The sequence below is a fragment of the Polyergus mexicanus genome, unplaced genomic scaffold (genome assembly GCF_030449975.1).
Source record: "Polyergus mexicanus isolate NDT 795.1 unplaced genomic scaffold, iyPolMexi1.0 SCAF_12, whole genome shotgun sequence".
NCBI classification, from domain to species: Eukaryota; Metazoa; Arthropoda; class Insecta; order Hymenoptera; family Formicidae; genus Polyergus; species Polyergus mexicanus.
Genome location: NW_027223332.1, coordinates 5,119,112 through 5,142,403, shown reverse-complemented (window position 1 = coordinate 5,142,403; position 23,292 = coordinate 5,119,112). Strand labels below are relative to the sequence as shown.

At 36.5% G+C, this 23,292-nt stretch overlaps 1 protein-coding gene across 6 annotated transcripts in view; it reads right to left on the bottom strand.

The window, feature by feature from the left end:
* The window catches only part of Ten-a (tenascin accessory), a 422,894-nt gene that overhangs the window by 254,914 nt on the left and 144,688 nt on the right, over positions 1–23,292 (bottom strand). For 3 of the 6 annotated variants that reach the window (XM_070304904.1, XM_070304905.1, XM_070304906.1), the window contains exons 5-8: positions 10,390–10,578; positions 9,202–9,366; positions 2,495–2,521; positions 422–595 (exon numbers count right to left, since the gene is read on the bottom strand). In XM_070304904.1, the coding sequence (XP_070161005.1) occupies positions 422–595; positions 2,495–2,521; positions 9,202–9,366; positions 10,390–10,578 (555 nt within the window). The remainder of the gene's footprint in view (positions 1–421; positions 596–2,494; positions 2,522–9,201; positions 9,367–10,389; positions 10,579–23,292) is intronic. The other 3 variants (XM_070304907.1, XM_070304908.1, XM_070304910.1) reach the window with 2 other exon arrangements.

Here is a 23,292-nt window from a genome sequence, read left to right as displayed (position 1 = left end):
CTCACCACCCCCTTTTTCGCCCCCCTTTTATGGTCTACAACCCATTAGTTTAAACAGATACCCCACACTGTCGCGCTCGCATCTGCACATCTACATAATCGGTGCCGGAGTATGCGCCAAATTAAACACTCTTCGTTGAAAACTGAACTGTATTATATAACGGGTATCCGTGGGTTAGCAGAATGGATCGCATTACGATTCGATTTTCATTACGTTGCTCTTTTCATGGGGTGCTCGCACTTATACGCGTTTACACTAAATTATAGAGATATAAATACGACGCACCCCACGCGAGTTTAAACTTTAAAGAGATTTTTTTTTTTATAAAGGTGTGTGAACATTTAAATGTATCGATACAAAGTAACGTGTAAATCGAAAGCTATATAATTTAGACAAATGTCATTAGAATCAATTGACTCACCCGAATACGTCTCGGTCGGCATTTGATCACTTGGCATAGTGAAATTTCCTGATGCATTCGGTGGGCAACCATTTCGGTTTTGTTGCGCGCGTAAAGTATGCGTTGCGTGTAAAGAGGGTCCGCGCGGCGGCACTTCCGGTGGTGCAGGTTCCGGAGGCGAATCCCTACCAGTATCTGGAAACACAAGATATTGCACTTGTGTCTATCAGATGCACATTGTTTTTTATAATACAAACTTTTATAAAACTTTTATAAAAAGCTTGAACGAAATTTGATAAATAATATACTGGATAACATATACATACATATATATATATATATATATATATATATATATATATATATATATAGAACATTGTTTTGCATAAACGCGTGCTATGTAATCAACAATAGTTGTGTTAAATATTAAATTAAATCCATCATTTAAGAAACCAGACTATCCGACTTGTTAATGTTCAATAAATTAAATAAACTTGAAAATTTTTAACTTTTGAGAAATTTAATTTTGTTAAGAATTATATTTGGCTTCTCAAATAACAGATTTATTTAATACATTGATAGATTCAATTTGTTTATCTTTAATTTAACGATTACATCGATATAACTCCATCCATTTTACTGCAATATTATTCTCTCTTATACTGTTGCATTCGTGAAATTCTAGTCTGGCCTCGATTAGAAAATCGGCGAGCAATTAAACAACATCACTAATTAAGCATCTTCTCGCTACATTTTATGCATGCAAATTCAAAGAATCTATCTGCAATTGCACGACGAAATTGATTACCCATTATAGGCGAAGGAGTGTACACACAAGGAAATACTGAACAATAATGGAGTATTATAATTGAGATATTAATGGCGTATTGCAATGCTAGTATCATTAACCATAAATGCACATTAAAAGCTACGACAACGATACGATACAATGCGTTACGTGTGTCTCTTTTAGCAGATATCAACTGTACGTAATCACGCATATATATTGATATAATATACGTATGAGTTAGTAACGCATATATTTTCTCAGAATGTTGTAAATTCTTGTGTTTTAAATATAAACTAATTATGACGAGCTTTAACAGCAATAGTAAAAATTTTCCATTTCTAACGACGTCTTCTCAGCGTTGGCCCTTCGGGGCTCAGTGTTGCGGGTTCTGTAGTTAAGTTACTTATAAAGTTGTTCAAACTTGAAAGGAACTTTACCAAAGAATAATTAAAGTTACCTAAACATAAAGAGTACAAAAGGGCGCTTAGCAGGCATGTCGAGGGTAACAAAAATATTTGAGAGTATATACCCATGAAAAAGTTCGTGTCTTAGGGAAGATCAAAGTATAATTGATATTTTAAAATAATTGAAACATTGATTTAAATTAATATTTAATTAATGTATCGAGTATATCTGAAAAATAATGATTTTAATTTTTATATCTTATACGTATATCTTGACTTGACACATTTTATATTATTTGTACGTATACCAGTTATGGGAATTAGCGCAGCCGATGGTGACGCAATAAACCGATACTATGTATGAACATATATACATAATTGGAGCAATGTATAACCATTAAAGGTTGTTAATGTTACAGAGCACATTATTGTAAATCAAGTTTAACTGCAATACAGTGGTCTATCGCGCTTTCGTGAAGCTACGTAACTTGGTTGCGGTAACTCGGATGTGGGATAATGGAATTTCGGTCCCTGGTCCTGCGGATTAAAATCTATTAAGCGAGTCGTTATAACTTATGGATGTATGTTGTAGATGTCAAGACAATTACTCGAACCACATAATAAACAGTACTGAGTTTAACATCTTATAATTATCACAATTCTTTGCATTAGCAAACAAACAACTTTGTTCGACAGTTAACGAGCAGAACGTTATATAAATTTTTGCAAAAGCAATAATATATGAACGAAATAATCTTTGCAAAATTATATAAAATAACGAAATGTTTTTATCTCATATTTTCTCACGTTATATTATATTTTGTTGCATAATGCTTATAAAATGTTAATGCACATCAATTTAAATGATAAAACTATATTTTCTACTGACCGCTTACATACCTGTAAAGTAAATAGGCCTGGGCAGACCTGTGTGCCAAGGAATGTGTAGAGAGAAAAGTGCATTAGTGCGGTGGGATTAGCGTGTGCACATGTGAAAATTTTAATTAAAAAATTGCATCATGCAAATGGTATGATTAGCCAAAATTTAACTTATTTTATACAATAGATATATTTACATTATTGTACTAGCTTATGTTAGGCAAATTTGCACAAAGACATACTACAGGGCGTCTTGAATGAAGAATCACAATCTTTCAAAAAATTGTATATTTGGATATTTCATTAAGATTTTGTAAATAATAACATTAACTATCGATGCGGGATAACAATAGGTACACAGAAAAAAAAAAATTATTAACTTGACTAAATCCGTTCAACTAATTTTTTTAATTGAAATATTTATATATTCAAGTGAAATATGACATGTTAAATCTAACATGATGTATATTTGACTTAAATATTTTAATATTTAAATTTAAAAAATGATAATTAGTTGAACGGATTTAGTCAAGTTAACATTTTTTTTTCTTTTTTTTCCTTCTTTCCCCAGTGTAATATTAACTGGTGATTTTTCGTCGGTAAAATTATGGATTTTCATTAATTAATTGATGCGCAAAGTGAACACACCAGAGAGAAAGGAAGGTGCTATTTCGTGATTAATTTAATAAATTCACGCGAAAGATAAAATATATCATAAATGCATATCAGAATGCGATTGAACCGGATGACATCGAAGGTTAATGCAATCGTCATGTACGTGAATCATACGATAATGATACAATTGCTGCAATGCGCTCTTTCGCCTCTTGATAACGCTTTGCACCGAAGCTATCGAGATTTTTCGACGATTTTCGTCGTTATCTCTTGGCCAGATCGAACTCTGATTAATCGCAAAAATTATAAACGCGATAGAGGAATAATTTCTACGTAAAGTTACGTGGAAGCTGCGTCGATATTTTCCGTAATAAGCAGTAATATAATCGCTTAATTAAACCGGACCGTGAAATGCGCATTGCGTAGCTGTCATCACCAGCCGCGTCCGTCGCGCATACCTTGGACAACTTTACCATCGAAATATACATTTGTTCCAGTTATATTGAACAATTTGCCGGCACCGCTCGAATGCTCGAAACACCTGTAACGCTCAATTACAAAGTCGATATCGCATCGATGATGGACAGAAAAAATCTCGACGCCGCAATGCCGTATCGCGATGGAGAGGGCCACGGTCCTCTTTGAATCGTTACAACGTATTACTTTGTGCGACTTGTACGCTTTATAACGATGCGATACAAACTACAACCGGAATACATACCGGTTTTATGATCGTTACATCATTTTACATGCGTACGCGGCATGATATAGTACCGAATTAAAACCCGGGTTAAGGTACATATTTGAGGAAGATTCTTTTGAAATTGCGAAATACGCTATGAATATATAACGTTAAATCGCTGGAGTGCGGGCGAAAGAGTTAAAACCGTTTAAATTTATTTCGCCAGCTAAATTGCCAAAAGAAAAAATCTCGGCATAAATGCAGCGGAATTTTATGATCGAGTGAATTTTTAATAGATCAAAATTATATCGACAACAAAAATCTTTATATTGTATATTACGTACATATTCGTATCAATGTATTCGATATTATATTCTTTTTTTTTTTTTATTTCATATAAAAATCCGTAGATTTGCACAGATTTTCACGTAAATTCTACTAAATGACTTATTGTGCTGTGTATGTAAATTTGTCAGCATAGCTAATTAAACGCAGCAAGGATAGGAGATAACGTTGCCCGCATGTGAAGGTTAGATCAATACGATTGCAGCCAATTATGGTTAATACTGGTACATCATTGATCAGTGGTCAAACCGCGCGTTACTGTCTCTCATAAAGCATAGGTTAGCGTTTACATAACGCGTAAAATAAATCATGCAGTTTCTGATGGCGATAGGCGCAGTGCAATCTAATTCCGTAAAATGATGAACATGATGTAACTCTATAATATAGATTTCGCTATTTACATCATACGGCTTATTCCCTATGGCTGAATTTACATTTATTACATTCGGATCAAGGTTCATTCATTTAATTACGAATTTAAAAAGATATTCTTTTTAGGAATGAAAAAAGTGTTTTGTTTGTTTTATATTTAATCATAAAATTTAAGCAGTTTTAATTACGCAATAAAGCAGTAATTATTATAATTTTATTCGTTGTAATTCTTCAATTTTCCGAAATATATAAGTATATTATCAATACTTGCGTAACGTCAAAGCAATTATCAAAGCACAATTAAATTATTTTAAATATTTTGTTTAAACATTTTCAATTGAAAGCTTTATTTAGCGAAATTTACCGATATTGCTTCAGATTGTTATCACAGACGTGACACGCGTACACATAGAGCTATTTAGTACGACATCTAATTGGACATATTATTGAGCAATATAACGTCGCCGGGGCGGTATGTCTTGGCCAATCGTTGGTAGCCAATTATGTAGCGTGCGCATCACCGATACCGAGTTCAACCGAGTTATCCCTTGTCCGCGGGCGGCGAGAAGGGTTAGTCAGACAGTGACTTGATGCGATTAGCGATTCGCGTCTGTAATTCGATTTGTCGGTTTAACGCCTCCGCGTTGGAGAGTACACATTCATGTAAATACGAATTATTTGCCAGTGCTCTATACCAGCTCGTAGTATCGCCGCGATGGTAGGTACCGTCCGATGACCGGTCCGACGCGAATCGTTCTGGCTTGACTCCTTCCGGACCAAACAGTCTAATAAACCGAGTTAGCATTCGTGAATGCTTCGTCCGAACTGTCTCGTACAATTTCTGCGCACCGCGTCCGCTGCCTTCATTCGCGCAGGACACGCAAAATTTCAGCCGTGCACCACCATTTATATACCATTGGTCAATCGACAGAACATAACAATCTTTTAACGATTTTTAACAATTTTAACGAAGTTTTCAACAATTTTTTATTGTATTTTCGAACTTTCAATATGAAAGCGATGTCGTGTTAACTCACCTATGAGTTTCTTTCTTTCTTTCTTTCTTTCTTTTTTTTTTTTTTTTTAGTTATGAAAAAAGTAATCAGCAAAAGAAATTAAATATATATTTGAAGTAATATAAAATTTCGTCCATAAAATAAACTTTACGATAATGAATTCACGAAGTGAATAAAAGTTCATAAATGTCATATCGCTTGTAATCCGAGCATCGGAGGATAATTTACGACAATTAAGTTCGCGTATCGCGATTACGTTCTATTTGAATTATTTACCTTAACGTATCGCGGTGGCAGTAGAAGGTGATGAACTCAAATTGTTGTAATATTATCTATAAATCTAATATTTCGTGATTTTAATTCCTACACGTTTTTCTCGCCTATATATTTTTATAATAATAAAAACTAATAATAATTTTTCTTTCTGCGAATAATTGAAAGATTGCGTTGCAAACTATTTAATGTAATAACAGATTCGCGCTGCCATAGATATTCAGTCTGGAAAAAGGTAACCGAAAAGGAGAAAAGAACGATAACGGTAATGGTGAACACGGACTATTGGCATAGTTCGCAAATGGTGCTTCAAATTATTCCTATTCGGCGAAATCTGGCATTTATCCAGCACACTTGCGTATAGTTTTTCGAATGGTCAATGTAACGAAAAGTATTCGATTATAGTTAGAACTGCGATGCGAATTAAGGTGCTCTTGATTAAACGTTTTTTCCCTTAAGCAATGAATTATTTCCTCTACTGTATTATCAATCGTTTGTCAAAAATATTGTTGCATGTATTTGCCGCGATGCACGCTTTTTTTTAAAACTTTTGCTCGACTATATGAATCAATTGATTTCGCGCGAATTGATAGCATCAAGCTTGCTGGTGCGCGTGATTTGTTCCACGGCATTAAATGCACCAACCCGCATCAGAGCCCGTCAAAAATTACCAATCATCATTGAACGATTGCGAAAACTCGCGGAAAATTTATTTTTCACCGACGGTGATTTGTTTCTGTGTACATTTACGTGTGGTGTGTAATTTATTAATTCTTACAAAATTTATATTTTTTTACTAATTGATATAATTGCATATATATATACATATATATTTCATGAATTTAATAATTGTTTGATATTCGGATAGAGTAATAAAAATTTACAATTACAAATAGTAAATTTAAATTATAATGAAATATTATTATATTTATTCATTTACTCAGTTGTCTTTAACATCCATCGATCTAAATATTCTATATATTCTGTACAGAATTAACGCTTATAGAGGATTATAATTTTATCGCGTGTCAGTTTTTTATCTTATAGCGATAAATACGCTCATTCAGCGTATTCATTTTATGCTTTGCGATAGTAAATTAAGGTAATGTAAGCGGGTTTCGCGTGTTTACCAATTCAATAATGCGCTCCTAGACTGGGTCACGTTAGACTACGGCGGTCTAATGTAATATCAATCGTCTTTCCGGCGATGGCGCGCACGCGGGGTTAACGCGGATAAGCTCTGACCGTTGGGAGCCATTTGCTAATAGATGCCGCGACATGCTTCCATTAGACCGCAGGGACATACTGGCAAGCAATATCCCATCGGAGATTCAGACTCGAATTACTGCTTACGAGATCCCGGTAATTATACGTGGGAATCTTGCCGCATCTTATATAACACTGGTTGTCATCATCGGCATTCTCTTTGTTTATATTATATGCGTATATATTGTGTGTAGTTATGTATGAAAAAGTTACAGCGTATAAACGCATCGATGACTAATATCTCGTTAAAATAATCTTGCAATTGTGATGTATGAATGCATAAATTTAAATGACGGAACAAAAAATTGGAACAAATGATGATATAAAAAGATGAAAAACTTTATACCGCTTTTCTCAATATTACTCTATCTTTATTCATGATACGGTATATCTTGTTATATACATATACGTATGTACATACGATACATCTTTATTAAAACGCACACCTTGTAAACGGCCACGAGCGAACGTCAGGGATGTAATTTCGCATCGCTAATTTCTACGGAATGAAACGCGTAACGCGATCGCGCATTCAGGCGGACGGGAGAAATGCGATCTTCGAAGACTGAAATTCCGAAGATAATCTCTACGTCCTTATGTCCCGCGCGCGCGCTTACCAGCTCTCCATCCTACTATCCTTCCGCGTCCTTTTATCCACGATCTCGTCGTCTCGCGATATCGGCAGGACTAATTGGCAGTCAGCATCCCTCGAAGCCAACGTGACCGCCGTCGCCGCATCGACGTCGCGTCGCGTCGGCACGAAACGAGATCCGACGAAATTTCGTTTAAAACTTAGCCGACGAGCGTAAGCCGCTCTCGTCGAGCGCGGGCACCGCGCCGGTTCCTCAAAACCACAAAGCTACTTTCTCCCGTCTGCTGGCGGTGGAGAGAGAGTTGCGTTCTACGATGAGACGACGCTAAGATAGCGCGCGCAGACCGGCAACGACGGGAGAGCTAAAATACTGTTGACGTTTCGAAACAATATAGTCGCTGGGGTCGCGCTAACTTCGACGGTAGCCTATACTCTCTAACTAGCCGAGCTCAGGCCCCGCCAACTGTTAATTCCGTTAGCCTCGGGCTCAAGGCTCTTTCTCATTCGCGTTGCGCTTCCGTTGCCATAGCTGTTATCGGCACTGTTGGTGTTGCCGCTGGTACATTACTGTATCGGACAACAATGAACCTAACTGCCAAAATGGAAAGTCCCATGGTTATTTAATGAGTCAACGCATAATGTAGTTTGTCGATTACGGCATTGTTCGCCGGACGATAATGTGCGGCTCGGAAACCGTTTGCCTTTGCCAAGATCTTTCGCCGCGAGCTTCACAGTCGCATGTCGATGGAAAGTGCGAGACGAGAGATGCTCGTAATGAGAACAACATTTGTAGTTAGAATCGCGTTTACGTATGCACAAATGTTGCTTTAGGATAAGATTAACAACAGAGATAGCGCGATTTTCTTGCGCTGTTGGAAATTATCGTTGAAATAGTCGTCGATGAGAATCTGTTACGGGGAATTAACAATATTGGAGTAACCACATCTCGTACGCGGAGTTTATACAAGATCGAGGTTGAAAGTGTTTGGAAAATGTGCTCTATCTGTAATACTTTGTTTCACTGTAAACATAAAATCTCGAATAATTGATAACGCTTACATAATGTAAGCGAAAATCTTAGAAGATACAAGAAAGTGTAAAATTTGCCGAATTTCACATACCATTTCTCTTTTCCCACTCGCCTTTTTCCGAATGACTATTAATATTAAGCTTTTAACGAGGAACACGTTTACTCGAAACCCGATTTAACTTGGGCCAGGGGCTCGATACCATCCAGTAACTCGATTAGTCCGGTAATCGTATTTGAGGCATGGATCGTTAACTTATCGCACCGCGGCAAATTTTACATCGTCATTTAAAGGGTCGATCCGCTCAGGGCGATCGGCAAGAATTTATTCTAATATTTCACAATTGAATAGAATTTTTGTTCAAATCCTTCATAGCACCAGTTTGATATTTCTCGCTTTATTGAGATTCAATAATCATATAATAATCGTCTCAAGCGATGATACGAGTTGCATGCTATGATATGATGATGCGATGGTCATGCGTATGAGATAATAATGTGCAATAATATGCGCGAAAGAAACCTAGGATGTTGCCTCACCGTTGGTGAGATGTACGCGAGTGTGTTCATCGGGAAAGACAGTTTCGGAACGATCACTCGCAGTGGAACTACTGCTCAAAGCGCTTGCGTGACCTCGGCGTGTTCTTCGACCTAAGGTACCGCCGCCGGAAGTCGTCTTTTTTGCGGGCGCCGCGTAAACGGTATCTGCAATGAAAAAGATAGGAATATTTTTAAATAGTCGGATATATATATATATATATATATAAGAAGTTTTTTCCTTCAGAGAGCGCCGCTTTTGCTAACGAGCGCGAATCGTGCCGCTTAATTCAATCTTCCATTAGCGCGTGGACAAAGAAAATTCTTGAATCCTTTAATCCTCTCGAAATTACTTTTAAAGAAACGAAATTATTTGTAAGATTAAGCGAAAGTATTAATCATGTAAATTTATTTGTAACTTTCAACGAGTAATTTTTTCGTATATTACGCCCCAGAATCCATATTCTAAAATTTTAACCATATAATGATATGATGTAAAGTATCTACATATATGCAAGATTGGCCGGAAAAGTCCAGTGAGTGGAAAAAAAATCATGGTAAATTCGGATTTTTACTCAATTTCGTCGGGCTTTATCCATTAGAATAAACTAGCAAAAACTAAAAATAACTAATATGTAATATTAAAATATATTATATGACTTTACGCAAAAATATTTTTACTTTAATTAATAAATTATACTAATCACCATAATTTAAAAAAATTAAATTAATATAATAATAAAGCCTCTTTTAATTCAAATTAATAAGTGTAAATTTTAAAACAAAAAGACTCTTTAGAGATATAAATGTTACTAAATTTTATATTAATTTTTAATATGAGAAAAATGTAATAATAATTGAATTAAACATTTTTATTGGTTTTTTTTTTCCCCGGAAAATACCGGTTCTTATTATTGGCATAAATTTTATTAAAAAAATGTGGAGTTTTGCCATATTGGCAAAATTCGAATACGAAATATAACATTAGAAAATGAGTTGAAACTGTAGCTGTTATATATATTGTGTCGATTACTATCATTTTAAATTGTCTCTCTATAGGAACAAGTTTACGCATATACAGTTTTAATGTACAATATAAAATTGTGTTTGATGAGATTCATCTTGCGGTGAGCCAGTAAGTATCATCTTGCGTGAACACCGACCCGTTCGCGGTTCTAATTAACTCCCTACCATTGCCGTTGCGAGATCTCTCGGAAGATATGCTGCCGTTATAATGATGCCGGCGAGAGTTTGTGTTTTCGAGGGGAAATGGAGAAGCTTGCCGATGATTTGGCGTCAAGGTTGGTGGCGGCGTTGGGTTGTCCGTGGTTGCTGCGCCTTCCGTGTCGGATGCCGTACGGTACGATCTGTCTGCCGCATCTGCGTACAAATTAATCGCACGTCAATGACGCTCATTTTTATTGTAACTCGACATCTTTAACAGGATATATAATATATTCTTAAATTAATTAATTAAATAAGATTATGTTTTCATACATGCGCTCAATTTTTTAACGATACAGAACTAGTTCGTGAGTTAAATTTTTATCGTGTTTTATCTACGAGTTTTTTTTATCAGTTGGCCTGTAAATCCGTTTTATATATATATATATATTCTATGAAATATATGAACGCGTATCTCACTTATCTTTTCACCTATCTCGAAAACAGTGAAGCCTTTTATGAATACAACCAACATTCTGTTTTGGACAGATCTCACGATGTAACGTTACCAACTATGTACCTCGCTTTTCGCCTCTATCGCCAGTCGACATTTTCGTCAGCTCTCTCTCAGATCCGAGCATTTCGTCACGAGGCGCTGTTCTGATCTGCATTTGCTTAAGTTGGCACACGTCTAAACTCTTAAAGGCGCTTGTCACCCGAAAATAAAATTCACTCTGAGGAAGCGCGCATTACTCGGTGCGCGCGATAGCGGAATATAAGAAGTGTAGAATAGAGGAGACTTTTCTACCGTAAGAAATGTGGCGGTATGTCAATACGCACACGTGCGATGCGCGTATGTATAGGTAGGGCTGTATTTTTAACCACGTTGACGTACAAGATGTACCGAGAGTTATTTCTTTCAGGTATATTCAAAGATACGCTAGGATGATGCTGAAAAGATAGAGTGAAGCAATATAGTTAGTCGCGTCGAAGAAGGAATTTCTCTATACGACATTATATTTTCAATCAGCCTTTTCTGTCGATGATAGAACGCTATCATAAAATTACTTTCATTTTCAATTTTCAGAATCTGTCTTCGGTGTGTGTATTCGCTAAAAGTTCAGTAGCTAAGAAAAGTAGTGTCACGCTTTGTTACGGATATATCTATTTTTTTTATTAGAAGCAAATGACTTTGCGATATCGCATTCGGCCTGTTAATTGGCAGATAATTGCCGGTTGCAAGAATGCACGTTCTAATTCGCTATTAAACTTTGTTGTAACGGACAAAGGGGTAATATCATAGTGAAGAAAAGAATGGGGTGGGAATTTCGTATGGAAGAGGGGACGAGATCGAATCTTGTCGGTAATTAATGAGTAAAGTTTTACAAATAGCCGAGGGCATAGTCACTAAACGCCTTAGCGAGCTCGTGAATCCCATTCACAAGCCGAGTATCTGTACGCAAAAGTAAGTTTTTAATTGATAATTATCCTTTCTCGTGTGAGAGGGGAAGATGGGCGGCATCTCGCGATACGTTATATCGTTTCGTTGATTAAAAATGAGTGGGGAATGAGTTGAAAAATATTTTTACGTACAACAAAGCATCATGAAATTGCGTACGATTGAAAACAAAGTATGTATAAAAATTTATCTACACCGATATAATATAGGATATAATTCAACTCTATAAACAGCTATCTAAGTCCGTGACATTTTGCTATTTATAAATTAAGCGCAAACGAAAAAGATTGAATATATAATTGGCAATATCGTAAATTTTCTATCATTTTTTCGTTCCATCATTTCTCGCGCGCTGAAAAGCAATATTTGAGCGATAAAAGAGATTTAACAGGGCGTTAATTACGTTTTCATGATCCGCGTTCTAAATGATTGAGACGAACGCATTCGTCGGAAGCGACGCGCGACCGCGGATTGACAAATCAGATCAAGCGGCGACCTACGCGCGAGCGTGGAACAAGGTTCGAGGCGACTTGCGGGTTACCTCGGGACATCAAAGATTTCAAGTGCTTTCTGCCGTCTACCTCTTCTCCCTGCTCGAAGCCACCGTTGTAAGCGCGCTCACGATATAAAGAGAGATACGGCCAAGATGGGCACCCCGATAGCCGAGACGTCTGAGAGTGAGTAGCCGAGGGCCGGGGCAGTGGCGCTGATATTGCTCGCATTAAACTTTCATATTCAATCTTGCCACCCACCGTTGGGGCCCCCTTTCCCGCGGTCCCCGGCCTTCGTCCCGCTCCGCTGTACGAAGAGCCCGGCATCAACCCCACATGTAATTGTGTTACGCCCTCCGCTCCCTCCGTCGTCCTCCTCCTCTCTCTTTCTCCCTTTCTCACCCTTCCTCACTCTTCGGTAAACCCCAGCTCTTCCTCCTCCTCCTCCCTCCTCCGACCTTTCCTCTTCTCGTCTACCCATTTCCCTTCGGCACGACCTCTCGCTCACGCGATTCTGCTACGCCCTCGCGATGCTCTTCTTTTCTATATTAGATTTTCTAATCCATATGGATTTGAAAAATATTGCTGTAACGTTTAAGAGGATATGTCGTCGCGTCGCTCCTTTTTCGGCCGCTTGCCACATCGCTTCCGGACCGATGCAATAAATGATTGTGATTATTATTTGTTTCGACTCGCGTTCTTTATTGGGATAGCGAGATGTTGGCAAGTAGCGAAATGACACGTTTCGTGTCGTGTATCTATCGCATAATTAAAACTATAATGGTCGACTGTATATTTTTCACGCCTTTTTTTTTTTAAATAAAAAAATACAATTTTTATAAAAGCAATATTTAAAATATCATAAAACATAAATGGATGATGGTTTGGCATGTAAGACTTTGCGTAAACGCTATTAATTTTAGTTTAAATTAAATTCTAAAGTTATATTCTCGCATGAAACTGATAAAATCAATAGCTTGTATAATAATAATATTATAATAATATTATTTGAGATAATTATTAATTATGGTAGCGTTATAGTATCTAAACGGAAACCCTCTCAGCGAGATTCGCGAATTATCGATATACTCGTGCAGCAATGTACGCGCTCTCATCGATCGCGCGAGAGCGTTAACCACGTAACAACATCTCGCCGGCACGTCGACGTAGCGAAACGAACAGTCGGCGCTTATCTTTAATCGATCGTTAATCATCGGCGCCGATCGCGTGCTCACCGGTGTCCCCTTTCGACACTCCCGGCAGTCGTGCGAGTTCACGGGCTAGCCGGACGATTTATCTCGCAAAGCACACGGGGACCGCCGCCGTTCCCTCCGAACACTCGCTCGGAATTTACAGTCGTGTCTCGTCCTGTCCGGTGGCATTTCTTCACCCCGGCAACGATTCCTTCCGTGGCGACTAAACGCGCGGCGGGGTGCGACAAGGAAAACCGTGGCATGTCGTGTGCTGCACACGATGCATTTTGTTTGTAGGGGATCGTTGCCATGGCAGCCAACTGCGAACATCGAATGCACTTCGCCCTGGCATTGGCGGCAGCACCGACTACGTCACGGCTCGTAGACCACGAGTGAGCTTACGGAAGTGTAAGCCTCCGGCTGCTTTCGCAAGTTTCACGCAACGGCCCGTATATACCTGGACACGGTAGACGACGCAACTTCGCGATGCGTGTTAATTTTCTTCAAAATTTTCCTCGTAAACGTAGCCGCATTGCTATCCGTACTTAACACGCATCTTTTCCCTCTCATAATTTTGCATCGTGTTAAAATACGCTAATATAAAATATCAATAGGATATTGTACTTTGCGGAATGAAATTCCATAGCTTTTATATCGTCTGGATTCGTGCAGACGATAATCGGAAGAACAATAACTCGGAATTTAATAATCATTGTCTGATTAATGCAAATATAACATTTTTATGTTATAATTCTAATTAGTCATCATTATATGTCGAAATGATATAGTTTGAATATGGAAGTGCATAAGGGGGACAATTTTGTTGTGCAATATAGAGTTTCGAAAATCTACCTTGCAACGGACATTTGTGACAACTACAAATAACGTTGAGAGACACGAATACTCTGCGAATATTATTTCAATATGCAATAACGTTACGATAACGTTGCAATTTTCTTCTTATATTTTGTATTCAAATATTTTCCAATGTAAATCAATATTCGTGTTAAACACTAAATCTTTTTCGATTTATGATTTCGATAATTTACACCTTCTTTGCCGAACACTTTAGACACATTCCCGTGCTTTTTCGTATCAGCCGTTATAAAAGGTGTATATGTGTCAAAAAAAAAGGGAAAAAAAAACAATAACGGATACGAGACGCGTTTTTCGAGCAGCTGTCGCACGCACAAGGAACAATGGGATACCTACGTCGCGACTCATATCGAAAACCAATTTCCGAAACGTCAACGAAACGAAATCGGACGCTCGGAGAGGGGGGAATTTGCCGACGTTTTTCTAGTAACTGCTAGAGGTTGGAGATCACTTTGAACGAGAGAGTTCGGCAAGATCGAGGAGTGGTTCTACCTTCAACAGGTGCAAAGTGTCTCCGTTGAAAGGGCCACTCTCCGACTGCTTCCATACCTCTAACCGTCTCGCTCCACGTCTCCTTCCTTCCGCTTCTTAAACTGCAAGCTCTTTGATAGAAAGCCTAAAGCGACCGGTGTACCCGCCGAGGGTGAGACGAGATGTATATGCAATTACAACGGCTCATAACAAGCCGATGCTCCGTTTGAGAAAATAATGATGCTCGCTAATGAAGTAGGCAAGACCCGCCGCGCTTCGCATTCCGTTTCCGACAGTGTGTTCCTTTATTGCGGAATATTTCGAGTCTTCTTCAATGCGAACAATTCTCTCTTGCAACAAAAGCACGACGTCTGTATACAATCGAGCTTGTGATGAAACACGATGTGATAGAAATTGATCTTAATGACATTACTTATCTCACGCGCGCGCTTTCCATATCGATATTGTACACATAACGCGTTTGAGATTTAACGAATATTTATTCTCTCGCTACACTATCTTTGTAGAGTTAACTGAAATGTATGCCAAATATTTAATCATTCAAGAATGAAGACTATTACATTATTATCAGGGAGATTATCGTGGTTTTTATCAATATAAACGCTTGTGTACATGATTAAATAAAATTCAAAATAGTTTTATGGTTTCCTATGGAATTTTAATAATATCGATCGATCTCATAAAACGTGTCCCTTTTTCTTTTTTATGAATATTAAATAAGTATGGCCAATATGCAAGTTGCAATGATCAAGATTATTCTATGGCTGCTTATAAAATTGACTTATCAAAAGAATCAGGTTCAGGATACTTCATATGTATATCGAAATATGAGATATCAAAAATTTGTTAGAAATATTAAAGATCTACGTTATTACGTCTAAAGAAATACACATAGTAAAAAATGATGAAACGCAGGTCAGAAACACAACTGCTAACACTGTCATTGAAACGGAGAAATAAAAATACAGAAATTATTTAGTCGAAATTGAACAGAATTATTGAATAACGATGTTTACGATCAATTTTACGAACTTAAAAATTATGACATTTAATACAAGTAATTATTTAAACTTGCTCTGATTATCCAAGACTAAAAAAAATACTGGTTATTTTATTTTACTTATTAAAAATCTTAAGATCATAATTTGGAAAATATAGAAGGTGTAACAAGAAAAATATGAATTATAACGACTATAATGTACGATGCAATTTCCACATTAAATCGTTTCATTCTGACAAAAAGGAATACAGGCAATTCTCTCTGTTGATCATCAAAAAAGGAGGGTTTCCATGTTACTTAACAAAAACTTCGTATCTGTCCGAGAGCTTCGGACAATCGAGGATCGTACGCAATTTTTTGCTTTTGAACCTTCGACGAAAAGATACCGGCGATTATGTAAGCGCGACTGAAATCTGCGGTTGGCACTCCATCAGCTTTGCTTCAAGCGTTATATACCTTTCCGTTAAATTGTATCACACACTTTCTGTTATAGAATACTTATTGGCTAAGCTTTTTAATTTTTCCTTTTGTAATAAATAATAGTATCCAGTGTATAAGAATCAATATAAAAAAATTGATATATTATCAGTGGATATATTATAGATTTATGAAAAAAATATTTCTAGCGAGCATGAAATAACTTACTATGAATGTGTATATGAATTGACAGATTCAAAAATATATTTTAGTTAGATGAAATTTTTTTTATCGATGAGAATAGTTTAGAATTCAGAATAATTACGAATAATTACGAAAATTATTAATATGAAACTTTTCTACCAATTGCTTGTAAACAAAATACAATAAAGTTTAATATTGTCTGTTACGTTTCTTATTCTGTGCTCTTTCTCATAGAAAACAGAGTCGTAGTCGACGACGAGGGTTCGAAGTTCAATGTTCGCTGCAGTATTCCTATCTACTTAATGTTTTGTTTTTCTCGTGCGACCGGCAACTACGTTGAGTCTCTCCCTTCGGCAGTAATGAATAGTATCCGTTATATATTTTATGAACGGCATGAGAACTTTTCTCATCATCTTTGAAACTAGAAATTACATATCGATATCTTTCGTTATTGACGATGTTGGCGTGGAATAGGATAGCATCGAGTAGAAGATCCCCTAGCTTCAAACTTTCCATCGCGAAATATTCTTCGCGTTTCTCTTGTCTCTTCAATTTTTTTCTCCGCCGTTATTTTAATTGCCATAGAGATACAATGTTAAACCGTTGATTCGAGCAAACATATCTCGTATTGAAAATAAATCAACACTGTTTATATATAGTGAATCCATTCAATATGCATTCATAATATTACACATGATTTAAGCAATCGAAACATCATGCATAGAAATATATATTTTTTCTGCTTTTCTCATACATTTTCAAAATTAACAGCTCAATTTAATTGATCAACTAATCCACACATACATGCATGCATGCATGCATGCGTGCACAGAAATTAATACATTGAAGAATAATATTAAAAATTACACATACACAGGTTTTACCGTTATTTACTCTCAAATATAAATGATACAATAGAAAATGATTTTTTTTTTCCATAATTTTAATAATAAATATTATGAGATCATTGAAAAGGCATAAGAATTTATTGCATATGTACAATCATTTTCAAACGTAAAACAATCTCAAGTTTTCTGGTAGCAAGCAATGTATCAAATAGATAATAGAGAATCTAAATCTCGAGCGCTACACTGCGGAAACGTCAAGCTCAAAACGTATTTCACTAGGTTATCGTTAGTGGCGAAACAGCGACACGATAGTCAGACGTGCATTGTTAAAAAGCGTGCGCCGTAAATCCAGCTACTTACGGTCTACTGCTTTTTATTGCAGAGTCTATCTGACATTTTGTTACAATATATATATAAAACATGTTGAAATTTTTTAGAGGCATATTTCACAGTATTAAGCTATTATAATAATGGAAAATTATTCTAATATTTTTTAAAACAAGAGACTCATAACAATATTATTTTGCAACGTGAAAGGAAAAAGAAAAAAGTGTTATATTATATATAAAACCATAAGACATTTATATTCTTCATTTCCATGTTACATAATAATATAAGTTGGCTTTATTCTGAGATTTTAATCTTCAATTATACAATATACGTGCACTTTTTATTTACGATTAATATATTAATGCTAATTTAATTTGGATTAAACTTAGCTGACATTTTATGTGATCATTTTAATATATTCGGCATATTAAAAGCAAGATTCAACGAAAATATCTTGTAAGTTGGAATAAAATAGAATTACTTTTATCGGTATGTAAATTTAATATCGGCCATTGATCTTTTTAATCTAATGGGATTTCTAACAGGTCGGATTTGAATTAGATTTGAATTATATCATTGATAATGAATGATTGATAAGAATTACATGGAAAAAAATGTATATATATGTGTGTGTGTGTGTGTGTGTGTGTGTGTGTAGAGAGAATTCAAATTTAAATGCATTAAATTTTGAAATTTAATCACAAAATTATCTGTTAAGTATATGATAAAATTTCCGACGTTGAAGCGACATTACTAACGAAAATTCTCTCGCACATTTTCTTTACATCAAACGGATAAAGCTACATAGGATCCTTTCAATGATATTATTAGCAATAGCCGCCCCGACATCTTGTGGTTATCTCCGCGCGAGACGTTAAAACCTTATGCCCGAAATTATGATCCACGAAGCGTGAATAATTCCGTCTGGCCACCATTCATTCCGCGGTCGGTGTAAATTATTGCAAGGAACGCATTAATTTCCTTTGCGAATAATTAACAACGTACCGGACAACGAAACCTTCGCGCACCTCCTATGCTTTTGCAATGGTCAGTCCTTCCGTCGGTACCCTCATACTCCGGACGTCCCCTCCCGATTACTTCCCGCCATCCTCCTCCTCCTCCCCCTCCCCCCATTCACCTCAACCTCTTGGTCGACAACTGAAATATTAATCATGACTTACACATGGTGTTCCGAGACTAGGGGCATTCTCCATCTGCATTATTAAATGACCTCGCGCACGAGTTACGCTAGGTAGGCTCAGCCCTTATTCCGCAAAACGAATATGGATGTGCGGTTCGCGTTGTTATTATTCCAATGTGAAGATCCGTTGCAATATTTTGCCAATGTTCACCGAGCAGATCGCGTAATCGCACGGTGCGATGCTTTCCTTCGCGAGCGTACATTCTACTAGCTGCGTATGAGACGCACGAATATTGTACAATTCACTTTCATAAAAGTTGAATGAAACTGACTTATACCCTCTCACATATAAAAAATTACTTTGATAATGTAGAAATTATGGTATAATTTAAAAAAAAAATATTAGAGACAATACTCGCATTTGTATCATAAAAATTTTTGACGTATGTATATGTGTAGTAATATTATTAGAATTTTTAATCTTCTTACAATCTTCATTAATTAAACATTTTACTGGCATATTTCTCGGTTCCTTTTATGACTCGACAAATAGGTTCAAAACGAATGTAATAAATAGCAACGTTCCAACTCGATCCCGCCGTCTCTTTTACGCGAAAATAAAATTGTTATTCTTGTATTCCCAAAGGTTCGCGCGGAAAAATGAAAGTTCATTAAAACCAGTATGGTTTATCGGCTTTTCGCTCGGATTTCTCGGGCCTCTGGAGTGTTCTCGTTCTAGGAAGCGATTCATATATCTTTTTTTTTTTTTCCTTTTCCCCAGTGCAACGATACCAACGAGATAGTGGCGCAGACATACTCGAGTATTTCGATATCGCGTAACGTTTGCTCGATACTCGCGAATTATTCCGCTCCAAATCCATTTGGATGGCGGTAATGCACGTTAAACGTCGTAAAATTATCTCGATATAATTGTTCGCTTTAAATAACGACGATTGCGCCGGTAATTGAGCACCAGACGCGCGCGGTATGCATCCTTTCAGAAATTAATTTAGTATTCGAAGGACTACATCGCGACATCAAAGCGAGCGATAATAGGAGCGCTGCTTATACGTCTGACGAGATACGCGACCGCAAAAGTAGATACGGTGGCTATAAGTAACAAATCAACTCGCGAGTAATATAGGATGATGATGCGACGGACGATATCAGTCGATTTACAGATGGAAACAATTTGCTCGCACATAATATCCGTATTGTTACAATTCGACATCTCGATTAACGTATAGCGACTGTCTAGATGATTGCCACGTCGATATCTCGATTCGCTATTTTAATTATTAAAACGTGCTTGTTTATCAAAATAGATGGATATTAAAAATGGATATTAATTTAAATTGCATGTTACAAATCAGCATCAGTGCTTTATTCCGATATAATGTAAATATCTACAATGTAATACAAGCCGTAAAAATAATTGCGCGAAAATGAAGTTTATGCAGCGAATGTCATTTGAAAAATCTTCATACTACAGAGATAATCCAAGGTCTGCATATTACTATGAGCTCGCGACTCACGCACGATAGCTTTTCTAGAATTAAATCCGACCTCGCGCCACAACTAAGTTACACCTGCGCGTCATTTCGTGCGCCACTACCTTCCTTGGATTCGATTCAGACGACAGAGGAGGAGATGGCAAACTGCTAATAGGAGGGGAGTTTTAAATGCGCGTAACGTAATAACGCGTGCATTAGGCGACTACTATGGCGTCGGTGGCGTCTGCGGCGGCGACAACGATAGTAGACCCATTCTCCGTAAGGGGTAGTTTGCTTGACAACTCGATTATACGATATACTGTAGGGCTGAGTGGCAAGTGGTGATATATGGTGCGCATATACACGCAGGGCTGCCTCTGAAGTCACTTAAAATAATGAGAAACCCGGTATCGGGTACGACGCTTCTTTTCTCCCCTTTTTCCTTTTTCTTTTCTTCATCGACGGCATTTACCCGCGAGTATCGGATACGACAAACAGAGTGACGGACCGGTTCGCTCGGCGAAACTTCGCCGTCAGTCTTTACGCGCGCGGATATAATCGACGATCGTTTAGATAATCAACAGAGTGACAGAAAAGGATGAGCCTTTTTGCACCGAACATATGACCAATATTTTATTTTTGTCCGTGATGCTATCGGTCGTACAGTTAGTTACAATTTTATATTCGATATAAGCAATTTTCAATATTGAGTGATCATATTGTATTTCTCTCTCGTTTCATACTAGCTCCGCGAATGCCTGGTCGATTTTCGGATAGACGCATTTAGATATTTACATTGAGAATTCCGAAACGTAATAACACATTTCATTAAATCACATATATAGATCGTTTGTCAATATTAGTAAATATTAATTACTTGCAGCGAGGTGTTTGCCACTCTCTCTCTATCTCAATTCTTCTTGTAACTAAATAAGCGATAGTATTAGATATTCGTTACACTGTCAATTTATGTCAGTAGTTGACAGTTATAATAGTCTTGTAAATATCACACAAATCGCATGCGTAAATTTAATATCAAAATATAATTATGATCTTCTCTCTTAGAAAATATTGTTTTCTTTTCCAATTATTATTGAAAATCCGACAGCAGTTTATAACGGCTGTCGAAAATCCAATGTTTACAAGAGACAAAGGTCTTGCTTTGGCAAGTTTATATATGTATATATGCAATATATACGCATATATTGAGATTATTTTATTTTATGCGAATAGAAAAAGACGTGGCTCGATTACGCGGATAATAATAAATATAAAAAAACATCATTTTTAGTAGATCAAGGGACACGATTCCCTCGTTAGAGTAACTTTATCTCCAGCGTGTTTATTTTGCCGATGAGAAGCCGCATCTACGTAAAACGAGAGTGATATTTACGGCGGGGTCGCTCGTCGGTACGTAATCCCGAAACGAGCTCTATGATCAAGCACTACAACATAGGAGGAAAAGGAATTGGTAAGAAGAGATATGTATCCAGTTTGTAATTTGTGTGTAGTCAGTAATTTGGTGTCTGCATCGAGAGCAATAGTCCAATATTGTAACTATCTTACTATATAATTTATTACTATATAATTATTCGCTACAATTTTAGTTTAATGTACTAGACTAGACAATTATTGAAAAGCGTGATTTTTTTAAAACTTCGAAACCAACATATATATTTTTATCTAAATAATATTTCTATATAATAAAAATGTTATAAAATTGTATTATTTATTGTATAATTTTATATTTATTATTTATATAATTTTCCATATCTTTTATTTACAGTATACATATACTGAAAGTTTGATTGCGTATGATCGAACGCTGACTCGCACTACTTCGGCTTTGTTCGCAGAACGTTATCTGCTATCAATTGTTTGTTAACATTAATAAACGCTAATATTATTGAATAACTTAAATAGTATTGAATATTGAATAACGATGCTAATATTAGATATTTTAAATGAACATTTTTACGCGACGTATCAGTTAGTGCGTTATAATTATATGCTTCACGTGACAGCGTGATGTTAAAAACGAGACAAGAGGTACTGCTATTGCATGATAGGGAGTTAGAAAGTGGGGAGAGGATTTGTATGAAAATTTATTGGTAATATATACAATACATGTACATATGTACTGGCACAGGATGGCGGACCATGTTGCGGTGGCGCCTGATGCAGGATATAGAGCGAGAACATTCAGTCAAGCACACAAGCCTGTGTCCCGGTACTTACGGTCATGTAGGCCTATATCTTACGTACCTCTTCAATCTTGGTTCTACGTTATGCGAATATTACCGAATCTCTGGCTATGTAATGTTAACACTTTGTACACAGTATCAAGTTACACGCTATTACATGCATAGTCGAACATAAGATCGTGAGTGAGAGCCGAACATAAGTGACTTTAATTATATCGTGACACGTTTAGGAGAATATAATAGCAAAGAATATTGATCATCTAAAATCACACACACACACATGCCTAGTCTGAAAACGTATAATTGATGTTATAAACGGCGATCCAAAGCAATATAAATTTAATGAGTTAGAATTCTAGATGCAACAAATATACCACAACAAATAATCTAAAACTTTGTTCATGTTAGTAGAAATTCAATAAATTGTATATATGATTTTTTTTTCTTTTTTTTTATATATAGATATCTTTAATATTGATTGTATTTTCTGATTATAAATAAATAAAACAGCGATATAGTTTTTATTATGGAACAGTATGCATTATATATTAGCTTCCCAAAAATACGATTCTGAATATTAATGAATACAAATGTACGTCAGAAAACACTTCGTGATGTTTAATGCAAACTTAGTTTGTACACAAACGCGTGAGTGACTCTCTCACAACCGCCGGCAGCAAGTTCATCGACAAGATTTATTAGAATTTATCGGAATATTCGCGTTACGTTACGCAATTGGCGCGACAGGAATTCGATTCGCTGCATTTTAATGAACCATTTGT